Raw genomic sequence first — 15,258 nt, forward strand, 5'->3', positions numbered from 1 at the left:
CAAATTAACACAGGATACTTGAAACTAAGACCTGGGAAAATCTATACACACGAATGTAAATTAAACATAGAAAATCATACCAGAAATACTGAAACACAAAATGTCATAAACTAAACACTAGAAACTTGAAATATACAGAATAAACACAGGAAAACACTAGAGACACTCATAAACATAAATCAAAACCTGGATCATGACAATCATACATAAATACTTTCTCAGTATACCATCTAGTAACTTGGGTTAACCATCTGAGTTCAAGTGTCCTACCTCTCCTGCCTCAGCAAAAAGGATTCATTTCATAAAGTCTTTCAATCAACACAGCCCACATTTTTAAAAGTTTTACTCACAGTTCCATCATGACAACAGGTGATACAGTTGTTAATGCAGCTACATGGCCTAAAACATGACCTATAGGTCTATCATAATAAAATAATAATGCAAAATATTCAGCATTTGTATTCCTGTTATAAAGATAGAAGCCAAAAGTCTGCATCATGGATTAAATCTGCAACTGTACAGTTGCCTTTGTTTTTGTAATATCAAAATGTAGCCAAAGTTTTAATAAAGTAAAGCGTTTGTGCTGCAGTGAATGGTTCCTGTCAATGTTTTGCCTTTACTTCATATGACAATACATTACAGGAGGAAAACATAGTTGAGTACTACTGCTGCAAGTTTTCAATACTAGAGCAATTTAAGATGAGGAAGAATACTAAACCTTAGAGTTTTTCCTCTATTAAAACTTAATTAATGTTCTCTTTCAGTATGGATATTGCTGTTTATTCTTTAGCAACCTTCAGTGTTTGTCAGTGTTTCTCAAACTAACTTTTTCATGAAGAAGACCAAGACTAGCTAAAAATAGATCTTTGATGATAAACACTCTGATGAAAAGGAAGTTTAGTTTCTGTTTCTGAGACTGAAGTAAGACTAATATATTAGTTTTAGACTGTTGAACATTCAAAATCCATACTTCTTTACTGTGCATATAAGGTATGTCCGTATTTTTATGCAAAATGCATGATAATTTTTTTCAGTTTAGATGTTTTATTGTTTCCCTCAATATCAGGAACAGTTTTAAGACTTTTACAATAGTCAGTCATTTGCTCAGGGTAAAACAAGAGAAGGTAATACAACTATAATTGAACACAAGGACATGTTAACTAACTCTCTTTCATACACATTGTAATGAAGGTATCTTAACCAATCATCCAGCACATTTACAAAAGTAAGATAAAAGATTATGAAAACAACTTCAAGACAAAAAAGAGAGGAAGGTATGCAGGAAACCATACATAATAATAATAATATGATAATAGGAACATAAATTGATAAACAATAACAATGACAACAGCTGAAACAACAACAACAGCAACAACAATAGTAACAACAACAACAATAAGAAGAAGAAGAATACTCATAATCATCATCATCACCATAATGATCATAATCATAAATGAGGACAAGGAAATTGTTAATAAAACTTAAATAAATAAATAAATAAAAACACTTAATTTAGAAATGCATGTGTATTTTAAAGTAATTAAAGTATTCATAGTGCGTTGAAACATGTTTCCATTTATATTTCATGTACAGTGCTTAACAAATTTATTAGACCACCACCCAAAGTAAACTTTATGCCACAGCTGCCCTAAATTAACAGCATTGGTAATTAACAAAATCGTTTTTTTATGTTTCTGCAATGGTTAATACACCAATGTGTAGAAGCTCTTTAACCCAAATTATATTTTTAATGCTAAAATAGAGTTATTGTTATCCATGAATTTTCATATGTACTGATTTACAAAAAAAATGAAAAAAATAGTAAAGCACATTCATATTTCTTCATTAATATGGCAAAATGCACAGAAAAATGAGTTTTAGTGGTTGAATGCTATGCTTGATCATTTCTGACTTCTCAGAGAAGCCCAGTGAGCCAACTCAAATTTGGGTATAAAAAGGTGAACTTAGTTTGAAATTCCTCATTCCTGTTCAAAATGGTAAAACGTGGAGAGCTCACTGAAAATGAAAGAGTCTGCATTGAAGCACTTCATGATGCTGGGTGGTCTCTTAGACAAATATGACAGGTGGTCTAATAAATTTGTTAAGCACTGTATATGAAACCTTTTTTTTTTTTTTTTTTAGTTTTCATCAGCCAGAACTACACTAAAATGTCCAAGAGTGAAAATGCTCTAAATATGATTAAACCCAGGGGTCCAAAGTAACTCATTACATTTACTCTGATTACTGCAGTTGAGTAGCTTTTTATGTACATGTATGTTTTTGAGTTTAAAATCAGCAGTTTTACTTTCACTCAAGTATATTCTGGGTGAAGTATTGTTCTTCATTGCATTTTAAAAAATTAAGCACTAAAAGCCAAAAAGTGGAGGTCCAAGCTGTCAGACAACAACAAACTGGCCAGTAGTTTAGCTGACAACATGACAGTCATTTCAAATAAGTGATTCAACATTACAGTACATCCCTAAACAGTTGTTGCATTTCACTTTAGGCTAGGGCACACCTATGAACAACCTGGTTGGAGATTCATATTCTGTTGTTGTTATTGCACATATTTTAATGTGCAAGGTCACTTGGCATCAAAAGTAGTTACTCAGTGTTCAGTACTTCTAGTACTAGATCTACTTATCACTTTTGTTTAATCTAAAGACTCAGACTATATTCAAAATAGCTGCCAATATTGATACTGGCAACCTTCATTCATAAGATAGCAAGAGTGACACAATGGAACAGTGTCATGAATGTTCATGTTAGTTGTTAGTACCTGTGTTAGACAAAATAAAAAAATAAAACAAATGCATTTCAGTCAGAAACACTCTCTTCATACATCTTACCGTTTTGTTGCAAAATGGATTTACAGTTTTACTTGGCGGGGAAGGCCCCTGCTTGAAAGTTACTCCCTGAGGTTTGGCTTACCAGGGAGAGCATGGCTAGAAACCCCTATATGTATGGATACATTTATGATAATGCATATTGAATACAACCAAATTAGTTCTAAAGCAATTAATCCACAGTAGCATGAATCTGAATATGAGGGTGCAACCAGCTTTATACTATAAAGGAGGAGGCTGGGGTGGAGGAGGTTAAGCTCTGCTAGCAGCAGCAGCGTGGTGCATCAGCCTTAATGCAAGCAGGGATTTGTGAGAAAAGGCTGTGATTGGCTGTTGGAGCTGGGAGGCGATAATTCGGATCAGCTGACCATCAGCTGATCACAGCTGGGCGTATGACTACTGTGTCCTGCATGAGCTTACACTGAGCTTTATAATGTGATTACCAGTTTTGCAAAATCCTGCTCTCAAATAGTTTCTTGACACAAAAACACACAAAGAAAAGACAGTAAATAACTCACAACTGAACAATAAGTGTACTCAGCCGCATCTTACATCATTCTTTATAACTGAAGTTGTGTGTTAGTGTTGTTTTAAATGTTCCTGTATGTGATGGACAGGTGTGATGTCTTTCACTCCCTCTATCCATGTGTGCCTATGCGAACGTGTCTGTCATGAACTGTGGGTTGTGGAGTGAATCTGCAGTGTGGGGAGGAGACTTACTGTTTTGACTGTTCATTTGCACCAATCAGCCCCCCCCACCCCTCAGCCTCCCCCAATCCCACTCCCTCTCTGTCTCTCTCCCCTTCTCGTCTCTGATTAGGCCCACCGCGGCTCCATCAGGGCCCCAATCCCCCAGCTGTCACTCGGCCGCCCGTCTGATTGAAAACAATCAGGCCTCTGATGGCACAATTACCCTGACCCTTTAGCCAGCCGCCGCCGCCATAATCAGCCTCTGATTAGGCTGCTTTGGGCTCCTTCACTTCGCCCAGAAGGTTAATTTGGGCATCAGACGGAAGCGAACGGCAAGCGGGGGCTGTAGTCCGAAAGGGTGGGGGGTGTGCTCGCCAATACCAAACTGATATAGCTTGGCCGTCAATCATTGTCACTCAGAGTTTTCTTAGAGTCTCTTACGCTCTGGAAATCACATTTACCCCGGCTTTGTTTTTTTCCCCTCTCTTCTCTTTCATGCCATCCTTTGCTCTTTCTTTCTGCAGCTCCACCACCACCACCCCCATACCTCTCTCCTATCTCTTTCCCATACTCTCTCTATCCTTGTTCACACCAGAAACACACACATACACACACTCTTGCACTTTCTCTTTCAGTGCGGAGGGAAAGGAGGGAGAAGGAGTTGATTTATTCTGTGCCCTGAGGAAGTTGTGTGATGCAGCGTGACCTTCACAGTCAGCTGCCGTAGTGCACACGCTCACACACAATCAGAAACGCATACACATACTGTCACTTCAGAGCAATGAGGAGGAGAGAGGCGGGGTGAGCGATAGAGAAAGGCTGGTGGAGACAGGAGAGTGGCACAGATACCACAGAAAGGCAATCCTGACTTGCATGTTTGTTGCATATTTACATCCATGGAGAAGACTGAAGGGGAAATAAGAGAAAAGCTGCTCAGCACATATTATTTGTCAGTACCCTGGATGCTACAGTTTGTTTGATTTCTGACTGAGCCTGTGAATTTTCTCTAGTTATTCATGTCTAAGATTCCTTGTCTCCACCGCCTCAATAGCCATGCTAAGTTCTCTATCTCTGCTCAGATTACATTAAAAAACACTTTGTTTTCCTGATATCAGCGATTTCCAGACATCTCGCCCACATTCACACCTCATCGCAGCTAAATAACCTTCCACCGCTCTCAAGTTCAATTAAATCACTTCTCTGCAACCCATTCTGCCTGCATTTAACAATGAAAGGTGCCTGTGGATATTTACAGTCTGTATATTGAATGCTGCTGATTAATAAGTACGTGTGTGTCTGTTGGCAAGTTTGGATGCAGTGTTGGCTTGCCTTAGTTTTGCCATAATAGCCTCTAGGTGTCTAAAAAAAATAATTATGATTAGCAGTTTCATTTTCTTGGATTTGAAGAATGAGGAAGGATGGCAGAAACACAAAAGAGGATCTTTCATCTCTTCTTTTTTCCTGCACTCTTAATTCCTTCCCTCCTCTCTCTGTTCTTTAGATTCCCTTCCTCCCATGTTTACAGAGGCTGTATGAAAATGTTTAGGTATAAAGAGAGCTGCTTTTTTGTTTGACAAAGGAAGGCATGAATAGAAACTGTAACACCAATCAGCTACCATGTCAGCATATCACAAGAATAATGAAAATCCTGCACAGGAAGTAAATAGAACTGGGCTTTTATTGTGCTTTACTGATAGACTTCTCAAAGTGCTCCTTATGCTGTAGTTCACACTAAACCAATCACACCTTCAAACACTGGCTGCAGAGGATGCCATGTAAAGTGTCCTACAGTATAGGCTAATTTCATTCATTCACATTTACACACCACTAATGCAGCAGTTTGAGCATTCTCAGATTCAGTGTCTTGGCGAAGGACCTTTGAGCATGTGACTGCAGGAGCTGGGGAGCAAACCCCCGACCTTCATTAAGAGGCAGCTGACTCAACCACTGAATCACAGTCGTGCCAAAGTACAAATAAACATAAACAGTATCCAACTTTGAGGTATACTTCGTTGAAACGGTTACTGTGGTGATTTCGGTTCTGTCTTTTAAAGGAATAATATTCTGGTCCCTTGGCTCCCAACCTGATAGCCGGGACCCTCTTGAGGGAGGGGCAGATATTTCAGGGAGGCACGAGGGTCCATCTCCTCTGAGGTTGTTGAAATTAGTTGTGACCCAGATTTCTCAGATTTTTCAACCAATCAGATTAGTTTGAAGAAAAACTGCACAGTTTAGACCTCAAGTTGTCAAAAATGTGACTCAGGAAGTTCTCTGTTAACAGCACCTAAAATCAGAACTAAAACTTACGGTGAGGCATCTTTTTATTGCTACGGCCCGCGTCTGTGGAACAGCTCACATGGAGACCTGAGGGCCACAACTAATGTTAATGTTTTTAAATGCAAACTCATGACCTTTATAGTCTGGCTTTTACCTGAATTCAATATCCTCATCTTAATCTGTCATAGTAGTTTGTGTTTTATCTTATTCTGTTTTAACTTCAGAATGATCTTTTAGTAGTTTATCCTCTTGTTTATCATATTTCACTAAGTTCTTCTTAAGTTTATTATTTTTTTGTTTGAGCATTTTTCCCTGAGTTACCTTTTAGTGTTTTTATTCTTATTACAGCACCCTTTCATTATATTTTATTTAATTTTATTTTTTATCTCATCTGTTGATATTTTATTCTACACTTTAAGCTGACCTCCAGTGTTTCCTCATTTTAAACCTTTAATATGGCATTTCCTCAGTATGTCCTGGGTACATAAGTCCCTTTTCTTATAGTGTCTTTTATTCATGATGTATTTTGTCAAAACTGTGTATGGATTGCTGGGGGGCCAGGCTAGAGGATTGGGTGGAATGGGTTAGGGTCATATTTTCTTTCATCTCACTTTTTCATCTGTCTGTTTTTAAAGCACTTTGTGCTACAGTCTATTTTATGAAAGTGCAATATCAATAAAGTTTGATTGATTCATTGATTTATAATCAAAGAGGCAGGACAAGAAAAAGGTTTTAAGAGTCTTAAAGACTTTTTGCTGCAATTTTGTTCCCAAGAACACATTCTCCACCCGTTGAAACAGGCTTCACGACCGACTTGTGGGTCCTGACCCCCAAGTTGAGGAACCTCTCATCTAGACTTCTGTGCTCACTGATGAATCACAGATTTAGATTTTCAAAGACTTTATAACAGAGATGATAACTTTGGTTACTGAGAGGGCGTCATTCATATTATTATCAATGCAATGAGGTCCAAACTTTCACAAATTTGAGGATGCTCTCCATTTAACAATTATATTTACTTATAATTTTTCCAAAAGAAAAATTATGAAGCTTTCATTATGTAAATGTAGAAAGTAATGCCTGTTTTAATCAGCTTAGCACAAATTAAAACCAATTCAAACTGCTTTTTCTATCAAAAGAACATAATACTTACTGGCTGTTTTAATAAATTATACTTACAAAATGTTTTTTTTTTTTTATAAATAAAGCATTTAATGGTGCATTTAAAAGATTTTTCGAGCAACACGTACGGCCAATTATATCTCTAATTTCTTGCAAAGAATGGAACATTTACCAGTGATCAAAATAATTATAGAAATATTTATATTTTGATGTTTTAATGTTTTAATGTTCTATTTGATCACCCATCCATTTTCTATACTGCTTATCCTGTTGGGGGTCACAGGGGATGGAGCCTTTCCCAGCTGTCACTGGGCGAGAGGGGGGTACACCTTGAACTGGTTGCCAGTCAATTAGGGCTGACATAGAAAGACAAACAACCAGGAGCACTCACATTCACACCTATGGGCAATTTAGAGTGCTCAATTAACCTAATGAGCCACCGTGCAGCCCACCATATTTGATATTTTCTTTGATATTTATAATGTCTAAATATTTAAAATTGGCTTGTGGGGACACAGATGACCTAGTGGTTAGGTCGCAACCCATGCATGTGGGCTGCCCGGGTTTGGGGTCTGTCCTGTGGCTCCTTTCTTGAAAACCCCCAAGTCCATCTACCATTACTCTGCAGATGATGATTTAAGCTTCACTAATGCATGCATGCAATAGAGCATTTAAAGCTGTCTTTAAAGATCATTTGGAACCATTAAAACTTTTTTCAGTTTGAAACTGTCCCAAACTCAAATTGATTTTTTCTCTGCTTTGTCTGTCTCTAGTTGGTGGTTCTGTGGCTCGAACACGACTGTCGCTACCAGTACACCGAGGATCTACTCCAACACGTCCGCTATGGCCTGATGGATGTCCCCACTCTGCACCACCTTGCCCATAGTCACCCTCTGGTGCAGTCCAGCCCTACTACTGCAGCTCTTGTGGAGGAGGCCCTGGACTACCATCACGCTACCTTTGCACAACCCCTGCGCCAATCAGCGCGCACCAGGCCCCGTTTCCAGTCCCTCACCCTGTACATAGCTGGTGGCCGGAAACGGGAGGTGAGCAGGGTCAGGGAGCTGCGCTACTTCAACCCAGCTGCACAGGAACATGTACGTGTTGCAGGCGGATCCAACTGGAGCGAGCTGGCACCGATGCCCACTGGGCGCAGCCACCATTGTGTGGCTGTGATGGGGAACTTTCTGTTTGTTGTGGGTGGGGAGGTGGAGCATTCCACAGGGAGGACATGCGCAGTGAGGACTGCTTGTCGATATGACCCCAGGGGCAACTGTTGGACTGAGATTGCCCCTATGAAGGCCTGCAGAGAACATTTTGTCCTGGGTGCTCTGGGCCAGTACCTGTATGCAGTGGGGGGCAGGAATGAGTTGAGACAGGTGCTGCCATCTGTAGAGCGCTACTGTCCCAAGAGGAATAAGTGGATGTTTGTTCAACCCTTTGACCGCTCACTCTCCTGCCATGCAGGCTGTGTGGCTGACAACCTGCTCTGGGTCTCAGGTAGGACTGGATAATATGGACCAAAAATCATATCTCAATAATATTTCAGCTGAATGGGGATACACAATTCTAACTATTTATCTGTAAAGAAATAATTAAAAACAGTTAAAAGTCATATCTGCATGGCCAAATGGCCATGACAGGCCAAGCAGAGCAACAAGACAAAATGACAATGAAAAGCTTCTTGCTGAATAAAATTGATACCAAGGCTGGTCGGGAGCTTTCAGTGTGGCTCTATGCTGTTGTTCTGATTAAACTGCTGGTTTCCTACAGCTACATCCAAGCTAATAGCTACCATGAAAGCAGCCATTGGATACACCAGCAAACCCTACCCATAATGATCACAAACTCATGGCGAAGCAGACCAGGAGAAGAGTGAAAACATCTTTTCTATCATGAAAAGCTTTTAGTATTGTTCTCTCCCTTGTTTTATTAAAGAAATGTCTTTGTCCATTTGTCCACTTACACAACAACTAAGTCATTCCCCTGTAACTCTCACATAGTCATGTCAAAGCAGCTCCGCAGGAGATCAAAAACATCTTTCCCCTCATGAAAAACTTTTAGTATTGTTTTTATTCTCTATGTCATACAGAAATGCGGTCCAGTTCAAGTGATACTGACGCAGCCTACATCTGAGGTTATCACTGGACTGGAGGAGGCTATTACAGATGGCTTCAAGTACAACTAAACCCCGCCCCTAGATACCGCCTCATTCTCCTCAAATGATGCTAATTGGTTTTCAGTTCAGCACAAACATTGTGGATTGGAGCTTTTCAAGATGGACTTGCCTGACAACAGAGATGGAGTCTGGAAAACCCATCTGCCTTGCAAGATTTTATTTATCTAATAGTATTGTGAGAGTAAGGTGGTAATTACCTAGTAGTAAGTTGGCAACTTACCAAGTAATAACTAGGTTTTATTAAGGAAGTATTACCTAGTAATAATGTATTAACTATCAAGAAATTCCTTGTAATAATGTTGCAGTTCTCTGGTAATTATTGGTGATTTTACCAAGTAATTTATGAGAAATTAGAGAATTTTCTATGTAAGTTGCTTGATAATTCCTAGGTAATTTCTTTATTTTAGCCCACTAAATTGAAGTGTGTCCTTCTTTAATAGTTTTCAAGTAATTTTGGGGTTAGGGGGTTAGGGTTAGATTAAAGAGTTTACGTTAGGTATAGAAATTAATGTTAGGGTTAGGAAATTAAGGCGTTAGAGTCAAGTGTAAGAGTTTATGTTAGGGTTTAGGGTAAAATCCCACCAACAAAAAAAAAAAAAAAAAACAGAAAATTGCCAAACTTTTACAGGGAATTACTTGATTATAAATACATTATTACTAGGTTGATACTTCCTTAATGTTACACAGCTATTCATTGGTAAAATGCCATAATTACCACTTATCACTACAAAATAACTAGGTAGTTAGGTCCCACTAAAATATAGTGTTACCAATATCTAATTCATGAACTCACCACAATTAAAAGATTAGTTTTATCTTTAAGAAACACAAAAACATTTTAATCCAAAATCACTGAATTCAAACTATTTTGTCACACTGTTTTTTCTTAAATTCCCTTAACAGTACATTTTTTCCTAAATATTTATTTATTTGTTTATTAACAGTTTATTTGTATTTGTACAGTACTTTGCTGAGATTTGGCTGAAAATTTTCAGAAATGTGTACAGAGATACAAAAATGGCTTGTGCACTGAGCCTCAGTGACATATTTTCTACATTTACTATGATTCTGTAACAAACATGCACAGAAACACTCCTGACTTAGTGAAGATATATGCTGCCTCATGCACATTTGTATTTAAATATTTTGCTCTCTGATTCTTCTGTTGTCCAGGTGGAGTGACGAACACAGCTCAGTACCAGAACCGACTGATGGTTTATGACCCAGAACAGGTAACAGAGCACTGATGAGCGTTTATTTACACACCAGTGATTTGAAATGTGTGAAGAAATTATTATTAGGTGGATTTCATTCACTTTTTTTACTACAAACTCTTCCAAAGCATGCTGTAGATTTTCATATTTTTGTCCAGAATCAAATAACTAACCAATCTCAGTTTGGTTTAGGTTTTATATTCAGTTTTAAACCAACTTTCTCCACTTTTTTATTCACTCTCCAGGTTCTTGACAAAGTAGATTCATTGGGAAACTGTATACAGTGACAAAAAAATAAACCCAGAGGACATGGCCTGTCCTTTAAAACACAATCAGGGCGCGCCAGTAGTGGTGTGGTTAAGGCGTGCGCAATATACGCAGGCAACCCGGGTTCGAATCCAGCCCGTGGCACTATTTCCTGCATGTCTCTCCCCGCTCTCTTCCCTGTTTCTGACTCTATCCACTGTCCTATCCAATAAAGGCAAAAAAGGCCAAAAATAAATCTTAAAAAAAAAAAAAAACACAATCAGGAAAAGTTAAGCTAAAAGAGAGCAAAGAAAAACTCTGTCAGGTGTTAAAACATAAGTGTCAACATTTGAATAACACTAGAAGTAACTAGGGAAAATATTTAGGACTCTGGTCTGGTGCACTCACTGAAAGTCTCTTTCCAACCGTTACAAAGGGATGTTACACATTCACCTGTTAGACCAGGAGTTCCCAAACTTTTCAGCCCATGACCCCCAAAAGCACAGAGTCAGAGACCAGGTATCCCAATCTTCCCTTGAGAGGGATAAAGCGCATGATATTGCACAAAGCATCATGTACAAATTGCATTTGAGGTTGTTTGTATAACTTTAACTTGCATTTAAGCACAAATATTACTTAATAACTGCATTTTGATTGTAATTTGAACTCATTTTAACAATACTTTTAAAAATAATAGATAAAATTTCTGATTTTGAATTAAATGAAATTTCACTGTCTAATGTAAAGCATCCTGTGAACCCCCCCTTCAGTGTATCGCAATGCCCCTGGGGGTCCAGACCCCCACTTTGGGAACCATTGTGTTAGACAATGTGCATTTGTTGATAAGCAGAAGATGGGAAGCTGGCAAAAACATTGTGAGAAACTGAAAAGTTATTTTACCAGGTTTTGGTGCAAATATGACCCTGCAAGTGTCTACAGCCTGTTTCAACCTGTTTGCATGTGGAGTTTGTGTATGTATATTTAGCTGCTGTCATGATGTCTTTAGTCTGTGGCTAAATAGCTACGGTTGTTTATTACATGCTGGGTTAGATAGTTTTGCAAGATGCCAAATTTTCAAAGCTAACTTAAAGATCGACAAAGAAATAGAGAACTTTTTTGGCATTAGATGGATCAATATTTTTATTTGCATGCTTAATTTGAGTTTGAGGACGGTGTGCACCAAGTAAAGCTGCTAAACATGAAACAAAAATGACCCAAATAATGATATATCTTAATGTTGTGTCACAATCTGCTATGAATGACAGCTGCAGGGATGTATTGGTGTTGGGATGTTGTTTTTTTGTCCAGCTTCTTGCTCTGTCACTCTCTCATTGTCTCTTTTAGGCTTCATCCCTCACCCTCCTCCTCCATCTCTTAGACTCAGTAATTCTATCAAGTTTGGCTAACTTGCTTATTTTAAGCTGAAAGCTGATGTGTGAAATAGCGCACGTCTTGTAAGAGAACCTCAGCCACCTTCCAAAGTGTCTGTTGAAAGTTGTTTTGCTTTTAGACTGACTGTGAAACTACTACTTTAAGGTTGAACAGTGACATATTGTTGCCTTAAGAAAAAAAAAACTCCATCAATAAGTTGTTCATATTGTGGCTATCATCAGGGTCTAAAATCATGAGTATTTCACTTAAATTTTTCTGAGGAATGCATACCAAGAATGCAAACTGGCAGAAGTTCTACCAGTCAACAAGGTCTACCCGAATGTGTTGGTCTGACGTTCTCGATACCATAAGTGTTGCTTTAGTTTGACCCTTCAGGCAGCTTTGCACCTTGCAAGTAGGTAGACTTGTGCCAGAAACTCCTACACTTATTCACTTCTGTACACTCAGTTATTAAACTTCCTGAGTTGTGTAAGCATCATATTCAAAACCACTCCAAATTTTATTCTCTCTCCTCATATTGTAACACACATTTTATTATTCAATCACTGCTTTTAATACACAAATGGTAGAGCTACTTATCTTCTACTGATCCCTTTATCAAACAGATAAAATGTTCGATTGAATTTTTGAAGAGTTTAAGGATGTAATATTCCTAGCTCCCATGATACTTTGTGCCTACTGTTAAATCATGACTTTGCATAGTAATATTAATAGTATTATTAGAGCAATTTGGAGGTTGAAATATGTAAACGTCACCCGTTACACCTCAAACAGGATTATTTCTCCGCCTTCTACTGGAGAGGACCAGGTAAAGAAGTTGCCTAATGTGCACTAGTATATTTAGCTAATTTTATTAACTTATATCAGTATTTGCATAGTAATGACAACAGTGTTTTGTTAAAGGAGTTGGGAGATGACCTTATATAATTAAAGACAATACAGAGCCCAGTCAGAGCTTTAAATTTCTCTCTTTAGTCTGTGGGTTTGCAGAAATTCATAAGTCATCAACTAGTCTCTTTTGTTTACAGTGCCTATAAAAAGTATTCAACCCCCTGATGTTTTAACCTTCTTATTGATTCTAAAAATCAATCATGGTCAATATAATTTGGCTTAAAAACTTTCTTAATGTCAAAGTGAAAACAGATTTCTACAAAGTTATGCCAATTAAACTGAAATATACAAGGTATAAATATGTGACTGCATAAATATTCACCTCTTTAAAGTGACTGACCTAATTCAGCAGAGGTCCAGCCAATCGGTGCTATTAGTCTCACAATGAGTGAAATGAGGATCACCTGAGTGCAGTGAATGTCTCAAGTGATTGTATTATAAATACACCTGTGTCTGGAAGGTCCAGTTACTGGTTAATCAGTATTCCTGGCTACCATTACACCATGAAGACAAAAGAACACTCCAAGACACTCAGAGAAAACGTTATTGAAAAGTATAAGCCAGGGGATGGATAAAAAAAATACAAGGCTCTAGACATCCCCCAGAGTTCAGTTAAATCTATCATCAAGAAATGGAAGAAATATGGCACATGTATAAATCTGCCTAGATCAGGCCATCCTCACAAACTGAGTGACTGGGCAAGAAGGAGACTAGTGAGAGAGACCACCAAGACACCTATGACTATTCTGAAGGAGTTCCAAGCGTCTGCAGCTGAGATTGGAGAGACTCTGCAGACAACTGTTGCCCTGGCTCTTCACCAGTCAAAGCTTTATGGGAGAGTGGCAAAGAGACAGCCTCTCTTGAAGAAAACTCATTAAATCTCAAATAGAGTTTGCCAAAAAGACATGTCGGAGACTCTGTGGTCAAGTGGAAGAAAGTCTGTTGATCTGATGAGACCAAAATTGTGCTTTCTGGTCATCAGACAAGACGTTGCATTTGGCAGACACCACAAACACAGCATCCCACGTAGGGATGCACGATATTGGGTTTTGCCGATATCTGATATGCCAATATTTACAGATTCATTTTAGCCAATACCAATGTCAATACTGATGTTAAAATGTTGTTCAGACCTGAAAAATGCTGATACCGACATTTGCTTTTTTAAGCTACTATCTGCCAATACTGACATCAGGCCGATAATATCATGCATCCATATCCCCACTGTGAAGCAAGGTGGTGGCAGCATTATGCTGTGGGGATGCTTCTCACCTGCTGACCCTGGAAGTCTTGTAAGTGATAGAAGGTAAAATGAATGCAGGAAAGCTACACAGAAATGGTTTAAGTAGGGCTGTAAACATTAATGCGTTAAAGCTTGTGATTAATCTTGAAACCTTAACGCGTTAGAAAAATAATAAAGCAATTTAATCAAATGACTAAGTTTGACCACAACTTGCTCCCGTAGTCCTCCAGCCCGGACCTGCCAGGCAGGTCAGGCACAGCCAGCAGTGATGAGTGAGGGGACAGATGCAGGTCTGCTTCACGGCAGTTTTCTTTTTATAAAGCTGGCGGATGTTAGTTAAGATAAAACCAAAACTGTGGATACATGCTGCAGTGATGAACTGTCTTTACACCCAGGCATAACGACTCCTAAGTTCCACCTTCAGGCAAAGCACATCTTTGCTATTGTTAGCAAAGACGCTAACAACAACACGGGATCAAGCCATGGTTATACCACTCTCTTCAGCTGCTCACAGTTTTCATCTTCAGCTGCTCAGATAAATGCTGAAAAGTGCTCCAAAACTTTGAGCAGGTCCTGTTTGTTAACAATATTAATCCAGTGTAGAAATCCGCATTGGAATTGCCAAAATTGAAGTTAAGACGGAAAATATGATGCATTCAGGTAACCTCAGTAAATTAGATGACTGTATTGTATATGTTATGATATGTTCAAAATAAAAATGGGAAAATGTAGTTTTTGATGAGAAACTTCAATAAATATAGTGTGAATATGTGTTTATATTTGAGGATATACAATAGATGTGACAGACTGAATCATAGCTTTTTAACTCAAGCACTACTCAGCTAAGACCACTTGTAGTTTAAATAATTGCCCTTATTTTGTCTTTCCACCAAACTATAGAAAGTATTGAGAGTGGTATTGATAAGGACTCCGATCAGCACTTTCAATGTGCTGTACATAGAATTAAAATATTACAGATAAACACTTGACAATTACAACCTTTTAAAAACTAACAACATCAAAATATACTTAAACTATTAAAAAAAGCATACAGATATGATTAACTTGATTTTTTTTTTTTTTAATCGAGTAACAGCACTAGTTTAAAGACACCAAGATGAATGTTCCTGAGTGGCCAAGGTGAATCCCTGACCTCAA

General features: G+C 38.3%; 1 protein-coding gene across 2 annotated transcripts in view; it reads left to right on the top strand.

The window, feature by feature from the left end:
- The window catches only part of klhl32 (kelch-like family member 32), a 65,807-nt gene that overhangs the window by 41,931 nt on the left and 8,618 nt on the right, over positions 1-15,258 (top strand). For both annotated transcript variants that reach the window (XM_041793915.1, XM_041793916.1), the window contains exons 7-8: positions 7,709-8,435; positions 10,288-10,346. In XM_041793915.1, the coding sequence (XP_041649849.1) occupies positions 7,709-8,435; positions 10,288-10,346 (786 nt within the window). The remainder of the gene's footprint in view (positions 1-7,708; positions 8,436-10,287; positions 10,347-15,258) is intronic.

This window comes from Cheilinus undulatus, linkage group 8 (assembly GCF_018320785.1).
Source record: "Cheilinus undulatus linkage group 8, ASM1832078v1, whole genome shotgun sequence".
In the NCBI taxonomy this organism is placed as follows: Eukaryota; Metazoa; Chordata; class Actinopteri; order Labriformes; family Labridae; genus Cheilinus; species Cheilinus undulatus.